At 45.0% G+C, this 14,489-nt stretch overlaps 1 protein-coding gene across 1 annotated transcript; it reads right to left on the minus strand.

The window, feature by feature from the left end:
* Window positions 1-330, minus strand: LOC311185037 (cytochrome c oxidase subunit 6A1, mitochondrial-like; the record flags this gene model as incomplete). Its single annotated transcript, XM_084255397.1, has 1 exon — window positions 1-330. The coding sequence occupies one exon, from the start codon at window positions 328-330 to the stop codon at window positions 1-3; it is 330 nt and encodes a 109-aa protein (XP_084111523.1).
* Window positions 331-14,489: the final 14,159 nt, after the last annotated feature.

Consider the following 14,489-nt stretch of genomic DNA (forward strand, 5'->3'; position numbering starts at 1 on the left):
TTAATCCTCTTCATAGCCGGTGGGCAGTGGATTCATATGAGCATTGTGGAATAGAGTATGGTTACCATCTCCCCAGGGAAAAGGCTTAGACCTGATGCGGAGATGGGGGTAGGCGACGAACTCGGGTCTCTCATGCTCTGCATGTTTCGACTTCAGGAAGACATTCAGCATGCTCACTGTCACCCCAGGGAGCGCGACGAAGTAGGTGAGAGCCTTCCACATGCGAGCTGAGCCCTCTTCGCCGTGGGCGCCGCTCGACATAGGCCGGCCCAGCCGTGGCCAGGACCGACCCAGCAGCCTAGAAACGCCGGACCCTGCCACCGCCGCCATCTTTAACCTGGCCCGCCATAAATAAATCTTTTAAAAAAATAAAAATAAAGCAATTCTGGTTAGGTTCTATAATGCAACTTCTCCACATCAATACCTGGACAGTTCTATACTGATGGAGAAAATCTCAGTATCTTGTTGACTGGTATCACATTAAATTTTTGCCAAAAATGGAATGTTTCCAAATCTACATTTCGATGGTAAATTCTCTTTTCTACTTTGCTCAATAATTGTTTCACATCTTCTCCCTTCTAAAATCTCTAACACCCCCTCTACTTCCCTCTCAGTAGATAACCTTGACTCATATTTCACTGATAAAATTTTTTAAAGATTTATTTTTTAAAGATTTATTTATTTATGCATACAAGAACTGGGGTACAGGCCAGAGGTGTGGGGGGTGAGAGGATTCACCAGAGTGGGGAGCAGAACAGGCAGACTGACTGAAATACACTGCTGAGGGGAGCAGCAGGTGAGTCAGGAGAGGTCTGCTGCGCCATGTGTGTTTCTCCCTAGCCTGCTGGGGGATTGAACTTGTGCTGCAGAGGCTGCTGATACCCTCATATGTTGTGTCTTAACCCCTTGCGCCGCCAAGGAGGCCCCAAGATTTATTTCTTTATGCATATAAGTACAGGCCAGAGATGCAGGGGGTGAGAGGAATCACCAGAGACAGAGTGGGGAACAGCACAGGCAGATTGACTGAAACACACTGCTGAGGGGAGCAGCGGGCGAGACAGGAGAGGTCTGCTGCCCCATGTGGGGATCTCTCTGGCCGGCAGGGATTGAACCGTCACTGCTGAGGCTGTGGACAGCCTCATAGCGCCACGGTCAACCTGCTGCGCCACCGGGGAGGCCCTTCTTTGACAAAATTGACTCAATTCGATGATGCGCTCTAACTTTCCCAAATCTACTAGTTTACTTGCACATACGTCTGCATGTTTGGCTTCATCTTACTAAGGTGAAAAAAAAAGTCACCCTGTCCTTCACTAAGGCTGTTGCCTCTCTACTTTGTGAAGGGAAGAGAAGATTAGAGTCTTCTAAGTACACGGCTAACATTCAATTTTGTACCATAGCAAAGGTGTTTTCTCTAGGCTGCCTATGGATTCAGTTCTCAGGAAGAATGATTCAATAATTCAGAGGTAAAGTTGATCCCAAAGTGGCAGTCTTAGGAGTTCATGCAGCTAGCACTTCTGACCCATTCCCTTGTATGAAAGCAGCAGCTCTATGACCCGAGGAAGCTTCCTTTTTGTGGTCTTAAATTTCATCATAGTTTTATGTTGGGGAGACACTTCCTACACCTCAGAGACAAAGCCAGACTGGTGTAAGGTCAGAAAAAAGTTATCTTCTTCTATCGTCTCCCCAAGACCTGCTTTGCTGTCAAGGAGTACCCTCCTGAGCACCCAAGACTTGAGGTGTCTTCACTCATCATCTTGCAGAGGGGATAGGCCCACACCTCTAGGTCAACAGCTGTCGCTGCGCACATGCCATTGTCTGTGATTACCACTGCACTGTTTCCCATTTTGCAGTGGAGGGAGGAGAAGCAATCTATGATTGTTTAAGCAAGAGGCAGAGGAAACAGATTGAACCAAGATGGCGGCCTCTGTGGATCTGGACTTGAAGGCCTTCACAGAGCTTCAAGCCAAAGTTATTTTTTTAAGGATATATTTATTTATGCATACAAGAACTATGGTGTGGGCCTCCCTGGTGGCACAGGGGTTAAGACGCAGCCTATGATGCTGTCCACAGCTACTGCAGCATGGGTTCGATCCCCAGCCAGGGACCTACCAACATATAGTGCAGCAGACCTCCCCTGTCTCACCTGCTGCTCCCCTCAGCAGTGTGTTTCAGTCAATCTGTCTGTTCTATTCTCCACTCTGTCTCTGCTGAATCCTCTCACCTCCCCACCCCCTGCACCTCTGGCCGACACCCCATTTCTTCTATGCAAAAACAAACAAGCAAACAAATAAATAAATAAATCTTTAAAAAGAAAAAAACAACAACAAAAAGCTACACTCATGATTTGAGTACATGAAATAATGCTCCTTTCACACCTGGGTTGACGTTAGGGTGAATTTTCTCCTTTAAGAGGGATCCAGACCTTACATTGAATGCCCAGAAGTCAATTTTGGTCAATCAGTTCATCCTGGGAGAACTCACTTCTGTTGACCAAACTTAAAAGAGCGTGATATTTAAGTCAATGATTGATTTACATAGTTCTACATAAAACTTCGAGTGGCTTAGACTTTCTATTGGCTGATCAGAATAGTTGGTGATTTTTGAAGTCATACATTGTATAATTAGAAGGTTGCTTACTGAACAAGTAGAATTAGGAGATAGAACTGCATCTATTTCCTGTGTAAGTATATAAGATACTCACTTGTCTTGGTAACATAAATGTTACTGGGGAAATGATGAAAACATTTTTTTTTCCCACTGGGGAAATTCTATGCAGTCTGTCTCCCCCTTCTATGAAAGCAAGGTACAGTTCAATTAATTGGGTTTCAGCTCCAGTCAAGTTAATATAATTGATTCTGTTTATGTTCACTTCAGTCATTTTATTATAATTGATTAGGTTTGAGTTTGATTGTGTTAGGGGTCCAGTCATTTTCCTTTAAGTGATTAGGCTGCTAGAGCTTTAGATATATTGATAGAATTATGTTTCCTAAAACTACACTAGGTCATTTTGCTACGTCTACATATAACTGATCTCATGCATTACATTTGGATTTTTCCAAATTTACTTGTGGGACACAGCCTTTTGGAAGAATTTTCCTACTGTTATTTTCTTGTGTACACTGCAACCTGAAGACCTGCAATGGCTTCCTTGTTGACCTTTCTGCCTCTTGTCTCTCCTGCAGTCATTCCTATACACACAATCATCAAATTAATCATCTTATTTTTTTCCCATACCTACAGAATAGGAGAAAAGCTTGCCTCTCACATCTATCCAGAATGTATAAAAAACACCTAGATCTCAAGAACTAAAAGACCAACAATCCAATTAAAAATGGGTCTATGGGCCTCCCCGGTGGCGCAGTGGTTGAGCGCTGGGTTGCGAAGCTGCCCGAAGCTGCCCGCGGCCTCCGCGCCGCTGGTTCGATCCCCGGCTGCTCCCCGGCCACCAGAGGAGGGTCCCACATGGCGCGCAGACCTCTCCTGCCGCCCGCTGCTCCCCTCAGCAGTGTACTTCGGTCCTTCTGCCTGCTCTGCTCCCCGCTCTGGCTCTGGTGAGTTCTCTCGCCCTCCTGCGCTTCTGACTGTACCCAGTGCATGTATAAACAAAACAAACAAACAAACAAATAAATAAATAAACAAACATGCCTCTATTAAAAAAATAAAAAATATATAAAAAAATAAATAAAAATGGGTCTATGATGCCACTAGACATTTCCCCAAGGAAGATACAAAAACGGCTTACAAGCACATGAAAAGATGCTCAAATCATTAGTCATTGGGGAAATGCAAATCAAAACCACAATGAAACACCACTTCATACTGACTAGGATGACCAAAAAAGAGAGAGAGAGAATAAGTGTTGACGAGGAGAGGGAGAAATTAGAAACTTCATAGCTTGCTGTTGTGAATGTAAAATGGTATAGGAGCTGGGCCTCCCTGGTGGCGCAAGGGGTTAAGACACAACCTATGAAGCTATCCACAGCCACAGCAACACAAGTTCGATCCCCAGCCAGGGAAATACCCACATGGCTTAGCAGACCTCTCCTGACTCGCCCGCTGCTCCCCTCAGCAGTGTATTGCAGTCAATCTGCCTGTTCTGTTCCCCACTCTGTCTCTGGTGAATCCTCTCACCCCCCCCACACCTCTGGCCTGTACCCCAGATCTTGTATGCATAAATAAATAAGAAAAGTAGTATAGGGCCTCCCCTGTGGCGCAGCGGTTGAGCACTGGGTTGCGAAGTTGCCCGCAGCCTCTGCAGCTCCGGTTTGATCCCTGGCTGCTCCCCGGCCACCGGAGGAGGGTCCCACATGGCAGACCTCTCCTGACTCACCCACTGCTCCCCTCAGCAGTGTACTTCGGTCCTTCTGCCTGCTCTGCTCCCCTCTCTGGCTCTGGTGAATTCTCTCGCTCTCCCGCGCTTCTGACTGTACCCAGTGCTTGTATAAATAAATAAATAAATCTTAAAAAAAGAAAAAGTAGTATAGCTGTTGTGGAAAATGGTTTCATGGTTTCTCAAAAGTTAATGAATTGGGCCTCCCCGGTGGCTCAGTGGGTTTAGCACAGCGCTATGAGGCTGTCCGCAGCCTCTGCAGCGCCGGTTTGATTCCCAGCCTGCCAAGGAGAGTCCCACATGGTGCGGCAGACCTCTCCTGCCTCGCCCACTGCTCCCCTCAGGAGTGTCTTTGGTCCATCTGCCTGTTCTGCTCCCTGCTCTGTCTCTGGTGAATCCTCTCACCCTCCCGCGCCTGTGGCCTGTACCCCAGTGCTTGTATAAATAAATAAATCTTTTAAAAAAACACACAAAAAAGTTAATGAATTATCTAATGACCTAGCAATCCTAAGTAAATATCTAAAAGAATTGAAAACAGATACAATTTCCCCCTATAATGTGAAAGTACATTATTGCTATTTGGATGATTTGGTAGTTATTTTTGGAGTTTGGAGTGCTCAAACATTTTACCATATAAGTTAATGGAAAATATAAAAAATACTTTAATACAGCAGGGGAACCTGCACCGAAATGAATATGCATTGCACAAATGTGCACAGCAGCACTGTGCTCAGATCTATGGTCAGCTTGCAAGTTTTATCTTTTTTCATGACCTTTTGTTCAGTTTCCTCTATATTCCATATATGAGACCATCCAGTATTTTTCTTTTTCCTTCTGACTTCTTTCTTTTTTTTTTTTAAAGATTTATTTATTTATACAAGAACTGGGGTACAGGCCAGATGCGCGGGAGGGTGAGAGAAGTCACCAGAGACAGAGTGGGGAACAGAACAGGCAGACTGACGGAAACACACTGCTGAGGGGAGCAGTGGGCAAGACAGGAGGGGTCTGCTGCACCATGTGGGCATCTCCGCAGGTGGCAGCGGGGATCGAACTGGCACTGCAGAGGCTGCAGACAGCTTCACAACGCTGCACTCAACTGCCTGCGCCACCAGGGAGGCCCTCCTTCTGACTTATTTCAATGAGCATAATCCCTTCCAGCTCCATCCATGTTAGAACTATATAATAATCCATCCTTCCTATCTAGGTTAACATTTTAATACTGCCCTTCCTCATTTTCTTCTGTATTCACTTTGTCTGGAAGGCTCTGCCTTCAAATATCCACATGGTTGATCCCATTTTTCTTCCAGGTCTTTTATCAAATGTCCTCTTTTTAGTAAGATCTTCCTTTGACCATGCTAGTAAACTTCCTCCCTGTCCCTCGCTTCTCTTCAACACCAATGGTTCCACTACAAATTGTGCAAGAGTGAAATTGCCCCCTGGCCTCCTTTGCGGTTTCAATTTTCTCCACAACACGTATCACCAAACCTCCTACATATTTTACTTATGTCTTTGGTTATTGTCTATTCCTGGCCCCCAACTAGAAGCAAATTCCACAGGAGAGGGACATTTGTCTGTTTTGTTCACCGACGTACACTTAGTGCCTAGAGTGGTGAGCCCATGGCTGGTATTGAATAAATGTTTGCTGAATGAATAACTGCATTTACAAACATAGTTATTCATGATTAAGTCTTACTTTTTAAACTTTTTAAAAAAGATTTATTTATTTATGCATACAAGAAGTGGGGTATAGGCCAGCGGCGTCGGGGGTGAGAGGACTCACCAGAGACAGGGTGGGGAACAGAACAGGTGCATTGATCCAAAGACACTGCTGAAGGGAGCAGCAGGTGAGTTAGGAGAGGTCTGCTGCGCCATGTAAGTCACCTCCCTGGCTGCGGATCGAACTCATGCTGCAGTGGCTGCGGACAGCTTCATAGGTTGTGTCTTAACCCCTTGCGCCACCAGGGAGGCCCTGGGTTGTGTTTTTATTTCTCTAGAAGATGTACCCATCCTCTACTTTTACAGGATATTACCCTAATATTTTCCAGAAGGGTATAATATTCCAGTTCCCACAATCATCTGGTCCCTCAACTTGTATTCACTGCATTTCACAATCTGGCACAAAGTACCTTTCTAGTTTTATCTCCATCCTCTTCCTTATTTCTTTTTTTGAATTCTCTGTCCATGAAATCAATCCCTCAAAGAATTCTTACACAACCACAAAGACACTGTTAAGTGAAATAAGACAGCCATTAAAGGACACTTTTGTATGATTCCACTTATATAAAGTGCTAGAATAATCAAATTGATAGAGCAGAGTAGAAAGATTAAGGAATGGGAGTTATTGTTTAATGGAGTCTTATGTATATACATACATATATATATGTATACACATACACACATATACATATGTGTGCACATACATATGGAGAGAGAGAACATACACATTTTCCATTTGATTGGTTCTTAAAGGTTTTCCAAATGAAGGGGAGATTGGAAGCAAAAGAAGCAGAAACTTTAATGCTAGATAGGGCCCTAGGAAGTTCTGGTCTGAGCATCCTCATTTTCCAGAAGTGGTAGCTTTAGTCTAGGGAGAATTGACTTCTTCCCAGAATTCTTCCACTTAATAAGACAAAGTCACAACAAAAACTAATATCTCGGGGCCTCCCTGGTGATGCAGGGGTTAAAGACAGCACTGTCAGGCTATCACCAGCCACTGTAACATGAGTTAGAGTCCATGTAACATGGAGCAGACACCTCTCCTGCCTTGCCCACTGCTCCCCTCAGCAGCGTATTTCAGTAGATCTGCCTGTTCTGCTCCCCACTCTCTCTAGTGAATACTCTCTCCACTCCACCCCCACCCCCACCACCGCACCTCTGGCTTACAACCCGGTTCTTGCATGCATAAATAAATAAATCTTAAAAAAAAAAAAAAAAAAAAAAAAAAAGAGGGGCCTCCCCGGTGGCGCAGCGGTTGAGCGCTGGGTTGCGAAGCTGCCCGAAGCCTCTGAGGCGCCGGTTCGATCCCCGGCTGCTCCCCGGCCACCGGAGGAGGGTCCCACATGGTGCGCAGACCTCTCCTGCCGCCCGCTGCTCCCCTCAGCAGTGTGCTTCCGTCCTTCTGCCTGCTCTGCCCCGCTCTGGCTCTGGCGAATTCTCTCACCCTCCCGCGCTTCTGACTGTACCCAGTGCTTGTATAAATAAATAAAAAAAATAAAATAAAATAAATCTTTAAAAAAAAAAAAAAAAAAAAAAAAAAGAACTAATATCTCTACCCAGTCAGTTGTCTTCCTCCACAGCACAGTTTCCCAGTAGATTGGAGAACTACGAATCAGTCATCTTCTGGAACAATGTCAGGCTGCTAAAATTTGTCATTTAGTCCACAATCAAAAACACACAAGTCAACGACTCCCCCATAAACCGATCACATCACACATTTTTTCCTCCTCAAGTTCAATGGTGTGGGTTACTTCAGGTAGGACTGGGATGCAAGAGAGGCTGTTCCAGAAACCAGAGAAGTAGATTGTGGGGAAGAACAAGGTTTTAGAACTCGAACACCTATGCTCAAATGTATGGCTGCCAATTAATAGTTATGTGGCCTTAAATATACAATTTAGCTCTTCTGAGCTCTACTCTTTTCATCCGTAAAATGAGACTAAGGTTTATTAAAGATATTAAATAATGTATTGAAGGATTTAGCACTCTCCCTGGCACTTAGTAAGTTGTCAATAAATGTATTATCATCAAACTGTCAAGATAAGGAAAACTTTATGATACCAGGCACAAAGCTAAATGTTTGAATAACTCCCATTCAGAATAAAAGCTAAGTCTTTCCTTAATCCAGATATGAGACTTGTTATCTGGGACTTCACCAGAAAATCATATGCCTTCCTTCATAGCATAGTTTTGTGGTTTGCATTGTATTGTTTTACACTTTTCTCTTAGGCCATCTGACTCTACTTGAAATTATTAGAAAAATTCCTGGGTGGGGGCCTCCCTGATGGCTCAAGGGGTTAAGACGCAACCTATGAAACTCTCCGCAGCCATTGAAGCACGAGTTCGATCCCCAGCCAGGGAGAAACCCACATGGCAAGCAGACCTCTCCTGACTCCCCCACTGCTCCCCTGAGGAGTGTACTTCTCTCAATCTGCCTGTCTGTTACCCACTCTGTCTCTGGTGAATCCTCTCACCCTCCACACCTCTGGCCTGTACCCCAGTTCTTGTATGCATAAAATAAATAAATCTTAAAAAATAAAAAATCCTGGGTAGGTCTGGATGCTTTACACAATTGATAAAAAAAAAATTCCTTTGGGGATTATACAACACATTAGAAGGTGTCCCTGGCCTAAGTAAGCGGGAGGCGAGGGTGGGGCTTGGGATGTCGGGAACCAAGGAACTAAGGGGGCTGAGGAAAGTTAAACTTCACCCAAACTCCTTCCTATTGTGAAACCCTTGCATTAAGTAAACTTCTCTTTTCATTTTGCAACGGCTTGTCCCTGCTGGAAAACCACAGACTCTGTTCCCTATATCCTTCCTTATCCTGCCCCCCCCCCACCCCTCTGTGCCCCCTTGGGCTCCTCTTTGGACTCCACAGCTCTAACATCCCATTTCACATCTGACCAAAGAAAATGGGCTTTCAGAAGCTCTCTGGATTCTTGTCCTTCCCTAGGCCGAAGCAAAGCCTGGAATTCGCGTTTGACAAATTGTCACCGTAGCAATAAATTTCTGGCCGCTTTGGTTTATCTAGTTATCTAGCCACCAGTTACCTAGTTAACAGGCTGGGGACCTCCTGGCTTTTCTCTATCGTTTCGGGTACTTTCTGTGAGGTGCTGAAATGACACGTGTTCGTCTACACTAGCAGCGTTTGCCAAAGCAGCCTTGCACACGAGGGACCTAATGGGAACCCTTGGAAAGGCGTTTGGGGTAGGACGCCAGCAGGGAACTGCCCGTGTTAGAGGTTAAGGAGACACAGCGCCCCCTATAGGGAGTGAGGCTCAAAGTTGCCAAAGTAGGACGAGGAGATCACGTGGCTTCCGCCCAGCCAATGGAAAATTAATAACCGCTTCCTCTGTTCCCTATGGAAACAACCCTGCCTTACTGACCCGCCCGCCCACTCAGCCGTGAGGTTTTGTCGTTTGATTGAGTATTTCAACTGACAATCAAATACGTACGTCTTCTGGTTGGACAGTTTGCTTCCGTTTCGCACTGTAGTACACTGATTGGCTAATAGAGCAATAGCTGGCATCCGATCGTCCAATAATCTCCATCCTGGGCGGGCACTAATAAGGACGTAGGGCCAATCAGCGGCGGCGTTGCTTTTGCGGCTCCACGTCGGCACCAGCTGCGGGGCAAGATGGAGGCGCTGATTTTGGTAGGAGCCGGAGGGGCAACCGAGATGCTGCGGCGTCCGAAGGGATCGGGAGTCGGGGTTCAGTCTGACCGGGAGCGGGGAGGAGGGGGAATTCGGGGTAATTCCCGGGGACTGAAGATCCTGGCGGCCCTGGGATCAGTGTGTGGCCTAGGGCAGTAGCTCCAGCCTCGGCGTAGAGTAGGGCGCTCCGCGGAGGAGGCTGTCTGTGAAAGTTGGAGGGAGCCCGGGGGTCCTTGGAACAGCAGGAGCATGTGCGTCCTGGACTGGGGTCCGTCGGGTTCCCCCTAATTCTGAGGATTGCGATGATACCTGATGTTCCCCAGACCTCCTGACTTGCTCCCCATTGAAAGGATGGAGTGGGGGCTCCTCCTGATGGTTGTCATAGTTTGACTCCTCGTTGATAATTCCCGGTTACGTTTCCTTCAAAAAAAGGCTTTCTTTTTACTCCTTTCCCTGTTAATCCCCATTATTTAGGTCTGTCATGATGACGAGTCAGTAGTCCATCAAAATCTGGAATACTTGATAGATTCAGCCTGGATTGTGTAATATTTTCCCAGACTTCTTACTCTGTTCTGCTTTCCTCTCATTTGTTTTTCCTCTCCTTATTTAGACTTCAGAAATTCTTATTTTAGGATCTGAAGTGCTAACTCTATATAAGAATTTTGGTGACTGAAGGTGTGCATTATGATCCTTATGATCTTTGTATGTGTTTGAAGGAATTCAGGTCCCAGCCTCCTTCCTCGGGTAGTTGAACTTTAGGCTTTTCCCTCTCCTGTCAGCACTAATACATGTACACACATACATGGATAAAAGAATTTTGCTCTTTCAAAAATGACAAAGATAATTCTTTTCTCATCTTGTGGTTTGGTTAAGTCTAGTTACAAAGCTTCAGATATGAGTGGTTTTTAATAAGATACTTTCTGTGTCAGGAAGTTAACCAATAGTCTTTCTAAAATTTATTTATGCATATAAGAACTGGGGTGTAGACCAGAGGTGTGGGGGGACAGGGTGGGGTATGTGTGAGAGGATTCACCAGAGACAGAGTGGGGGGCAGAACAGGCAGGTCTACTGAAATACACTGCTGAGGGGGGAACAGCAGGTGAGATAGGAGAGGTCTGCTGTGCCATATGTGGGTCAGCTCCCTGGGCAGGGATTGAACTCAGGCCATAGCAGTGATAGTGCTGAGACTGCACCCCTAGGCCACGAAGGAGGCCCAACCCATCTTCTTAACCAGTTAACAGAGTAGGATAAATTCTGGAAGATTGGTTTCTTTGGAAGTTTTATAAATTGTTAGAATGCTTCCTTCATCTGTCTAGAAGGTAGCCTGCTTCGTGGTAAAGGAGAGAGGGACGTGATACTTGGAGGGCACTATTAACAAGGGGTATGTGTGTAGTGATGAGTTGAGGGAGTAATATGTGAAAGCCTTATCACACTTTCTCTTACCTCAGTTCTCAGTCTCAGCTCTCTCAGCCTGCCTCTTCCTTATGTCCAGTTTAATATGTATCTAGGATGCTGCATACACAACCCATGCTAACCTGGTCAGGTACTCCTGAACTTTGCTTTAAAAAAACATACTGATTTTTTTTTTTTGTCATGAGGAACCTATGTAATAAGGCTAGGGAAAACCAAAGTGTAGGGAAAAGAACTTGGAAACAAATGTCAAAACTAGGATTATACTTTGATTCCTCATGCTCAGGCTTATTGAGGGTTTTCCATTTCTTCAATATGCAAAGTTGACCTTCAGCCCTCTGTTATATATATATGTTTTGTTAGGGACAAAGTACCAACAGGTATCAGTTCTTCCGCTGGTCTCTAGAATTCTAAAGATACTAAACCTTCCAACATTTATTTTTTGTTCAGTACAGTTTAATTATATTTTGCAACCCCAATTAAGAATTCATATACCTGGGCCTCCCCGGTGGCGCAGCGGGTTGAGCACAGTGCTGTGAAGCTGTTCACAGCCTCTGCAGAGCCGGTTTGATTCCCGGCCAGCCAGGGAGATCACATGGTGTGGCAGACCGGCCAGCCAGGGAGATCACATGGTGTGGCAGACCTCTCCTGTCTTACCTGCTGCTTCCCTCAGCAATGTTTTCAGTCCATCTGTCTGTTCTGTTCCCCACTGTTTCTGGTGAATCCTTCTCACCTTCCCGCGCCTCTAGACTGTATCCCAGCTCTTGTATAAATAAATAAATAAATAAATAAATAAATAAATAAATAAATAAATAAGAATTCATATACCTTTCTCATCACTCCAGCCTTTCTTTGCTGGAATTCCAGGGGAGAATTAAGGCCTAATGTCCTAAAACATTCATTGTATGTAATGAATCAGTGCCCCTCCTCTGTCTACAATGTCACTACTTTTTACCATCCTCAGGAGAAATGAGAAAATATGCATTTAAATAACATTCAGTATTCAGTGCTCCAAAGGAGGAACCGAGGTTTAAAATCAGATATTTCCTAAATTTAAATTTTTCTTCTCATTACCCTCCACATTTTAGCCCACAAAATGTAACTTCAGCTGGTTTAAAAATCATCCTTTCTCACTGCTCCTTTTTATTTCATCCCCTCCTCGTCTACTCAGCAGCATCTCCTGACTATTTAATTTTTCTTTTTAAACACCCTCTGGCCAGTTTCATTAAAGGAAAATTTTGCGTGACTGACTTTTCACCAATCTGTTCTGGCCTGCTTCTAGTGATAACTGAATCACTTGATCAGTGATAGGCTGTGTTCATACTCTATTATTTTCTACATGCTGTGCCCAGTTTGATACTGTTGGGACTGTAGTGATGGACACCACTTTTGGCCAGGTGTAGTACTCCTTCCTCGAGGCTGGACACTCGTTGTGTCAGGAATGAGCAGTTTTGCTTTGCCTTTTCTTGCCTTCAGAATCTACTTGTTCACTTTTCATAATTTGGAATCTAGAGTTGATTGACGCCAGCGACTTTTCCCTTTTCTTTGTGACCACCATCTTCTTGCCTTAGGTACGGTACAGCCCCAGCCAAGAGCAACAGCCAAGACGACTGGCGAGAAAGAGCATCTCCTGATTCTTAGGTGGTTATCTTCATTATAAAAAGTTTGAGGAATTCCAGGATCTTACCTTAGCTGTATCATGTAATGAGATCAATAAGGAGTTTGCTGTACCTGGATAGTATTTAACAAGCCACTCTGTGGAGAGGGCAGACACCTTCTAAAGTTCCTTTAGGTGTCCTCCTTTCACATTTCCATTTCCTGGTTTGGCTGGAGCTCTGGGGAAATGTGATCAAAGCATATTTTTATCCTCATCTCTGCAAGGCCCATCACCATGAGCTATCGAGAGGAAGGGACAGATAAGCTAGAGGGGGCAAGAAGAACCACCAGTTGAAATTTGATCTGATTATGGGAATGTCTAAATACCAGTAAGTTCCCTTCATTTAGGTGCTTGGCAATGGGTCACCTTTCTTTCCTGAATTATGAATGTAGCGGGATCTCTGCAGGTCACCATTCTCCATTAATAACCTATGCAGTCTTAGAGATAATGACTAGGCCCTTCCTTCCTTCTCCCTTTACCCTTTTTCCTCCAAGCAGAATCACTCCAGCAGTCTAGATCCTCAAATCCTTCCTCGTAGATTTCATTTTTGCTAATTCTGTCTAGATAGATTTTCTTTTTTTTTTTTTAAAGGCTTTCTTTTTTATTTATTTATTTGTTTGTTTGTTTGTTTGTTTATACAAGCACTGGGTACAGTCAGAAGCTTGGAAGGGTGAGAGAATCCACCAGAGCCAGAGCGGAGAGCAGAACAGACAGACTGACGAAATACACTGCTGAGGGGAGCAGCGGGTGGCAGGAGAGGTCTGCGCGCCATGTAGGACTCTCACCTGGTGGCCGGGGATCGAACCCAGAGGCTGCGGGCAGCTTTGCAACCCAGTGCTCAACCGCTGCACCACCGGGGAGACCCTAGATATATTTTCTGAGTACTTTTCCAGTGCTTTATGGGCTAGGCCTCTTAATTCTTTCTTCTTCCCTTAGTAACTTTTTTATCCTAAAGCAATGACCAAATCTTGAACTTGGCCGCATTCAAAAATCAAAAATCAGGACATCCAAAGTGCACGGGAGTGTTGGTGTATTTGGTGGAGGAAACTATGCAGAATACATCAGTGACTCTTAAAGGTTGATATTGCTCTGTGGCCTTTGCTTCCTGAATCATCTTAATGGGGCTTTTGTTAAATTCCTTTGGCACTAACGGTGGAGGTACTTGGCCTGAACGCCCCCTCCCCCTGCTCTGGGCAAAGGTATCAATTACATTAAGCCCCCAAAGCACTCCCATCTCGTTCTGGCAGTCCCCTGTGCCCCTCTCCCAGCTGCGTCCTCGCTGGTGCCTGGCCCTCCATTTCGTTAGGAGAAGCAATCTCCTCATTCCTGCACTGTGGAGATATATTTCTCAGCTAGGGCGCGAGCTGTGCCAGCACTGCCCCCGGTGAGGTCCCTGGCAGCCATAAAAATTTTTATTGTGATTATGTTGGTGTCGGGGTGTCCATCTGGGTTATTGCACACCTAGTTTAATTGATTGAAGTTTAATTTATTGACACTTCAAATTAAATGATCAGAATAAACTGTGCTGTTACTCTGGCCGGCTTGTTTTAATGGTTGATTGCTGGAAGCAGACCTTGGCTTGAACTAAAACCCCCAAAGAGCAATTGACGCAGCTTCTAACTCTCCCCGTGTCTTGCCCTCCAAGAAGAGCTCGTTATAGATTTCCGACGTATTTATATATATATTTTCCCTCTCCTTCACAGTGGTGGGAAAGAGTTGGTCCC

Source organism: Talpa europaea (assembly GCF_964194135.1).
Source record: "Talpa europaea genome assembly, chromosome: 15".
In the NCBI taxonomy this organism is placed as follows: domain Eukaryota; kingdom Metazoa; phylum Chordata; class Mammalia; order Eulipotyphla; family Talpidae; genus Talpa; species Talpa europaea.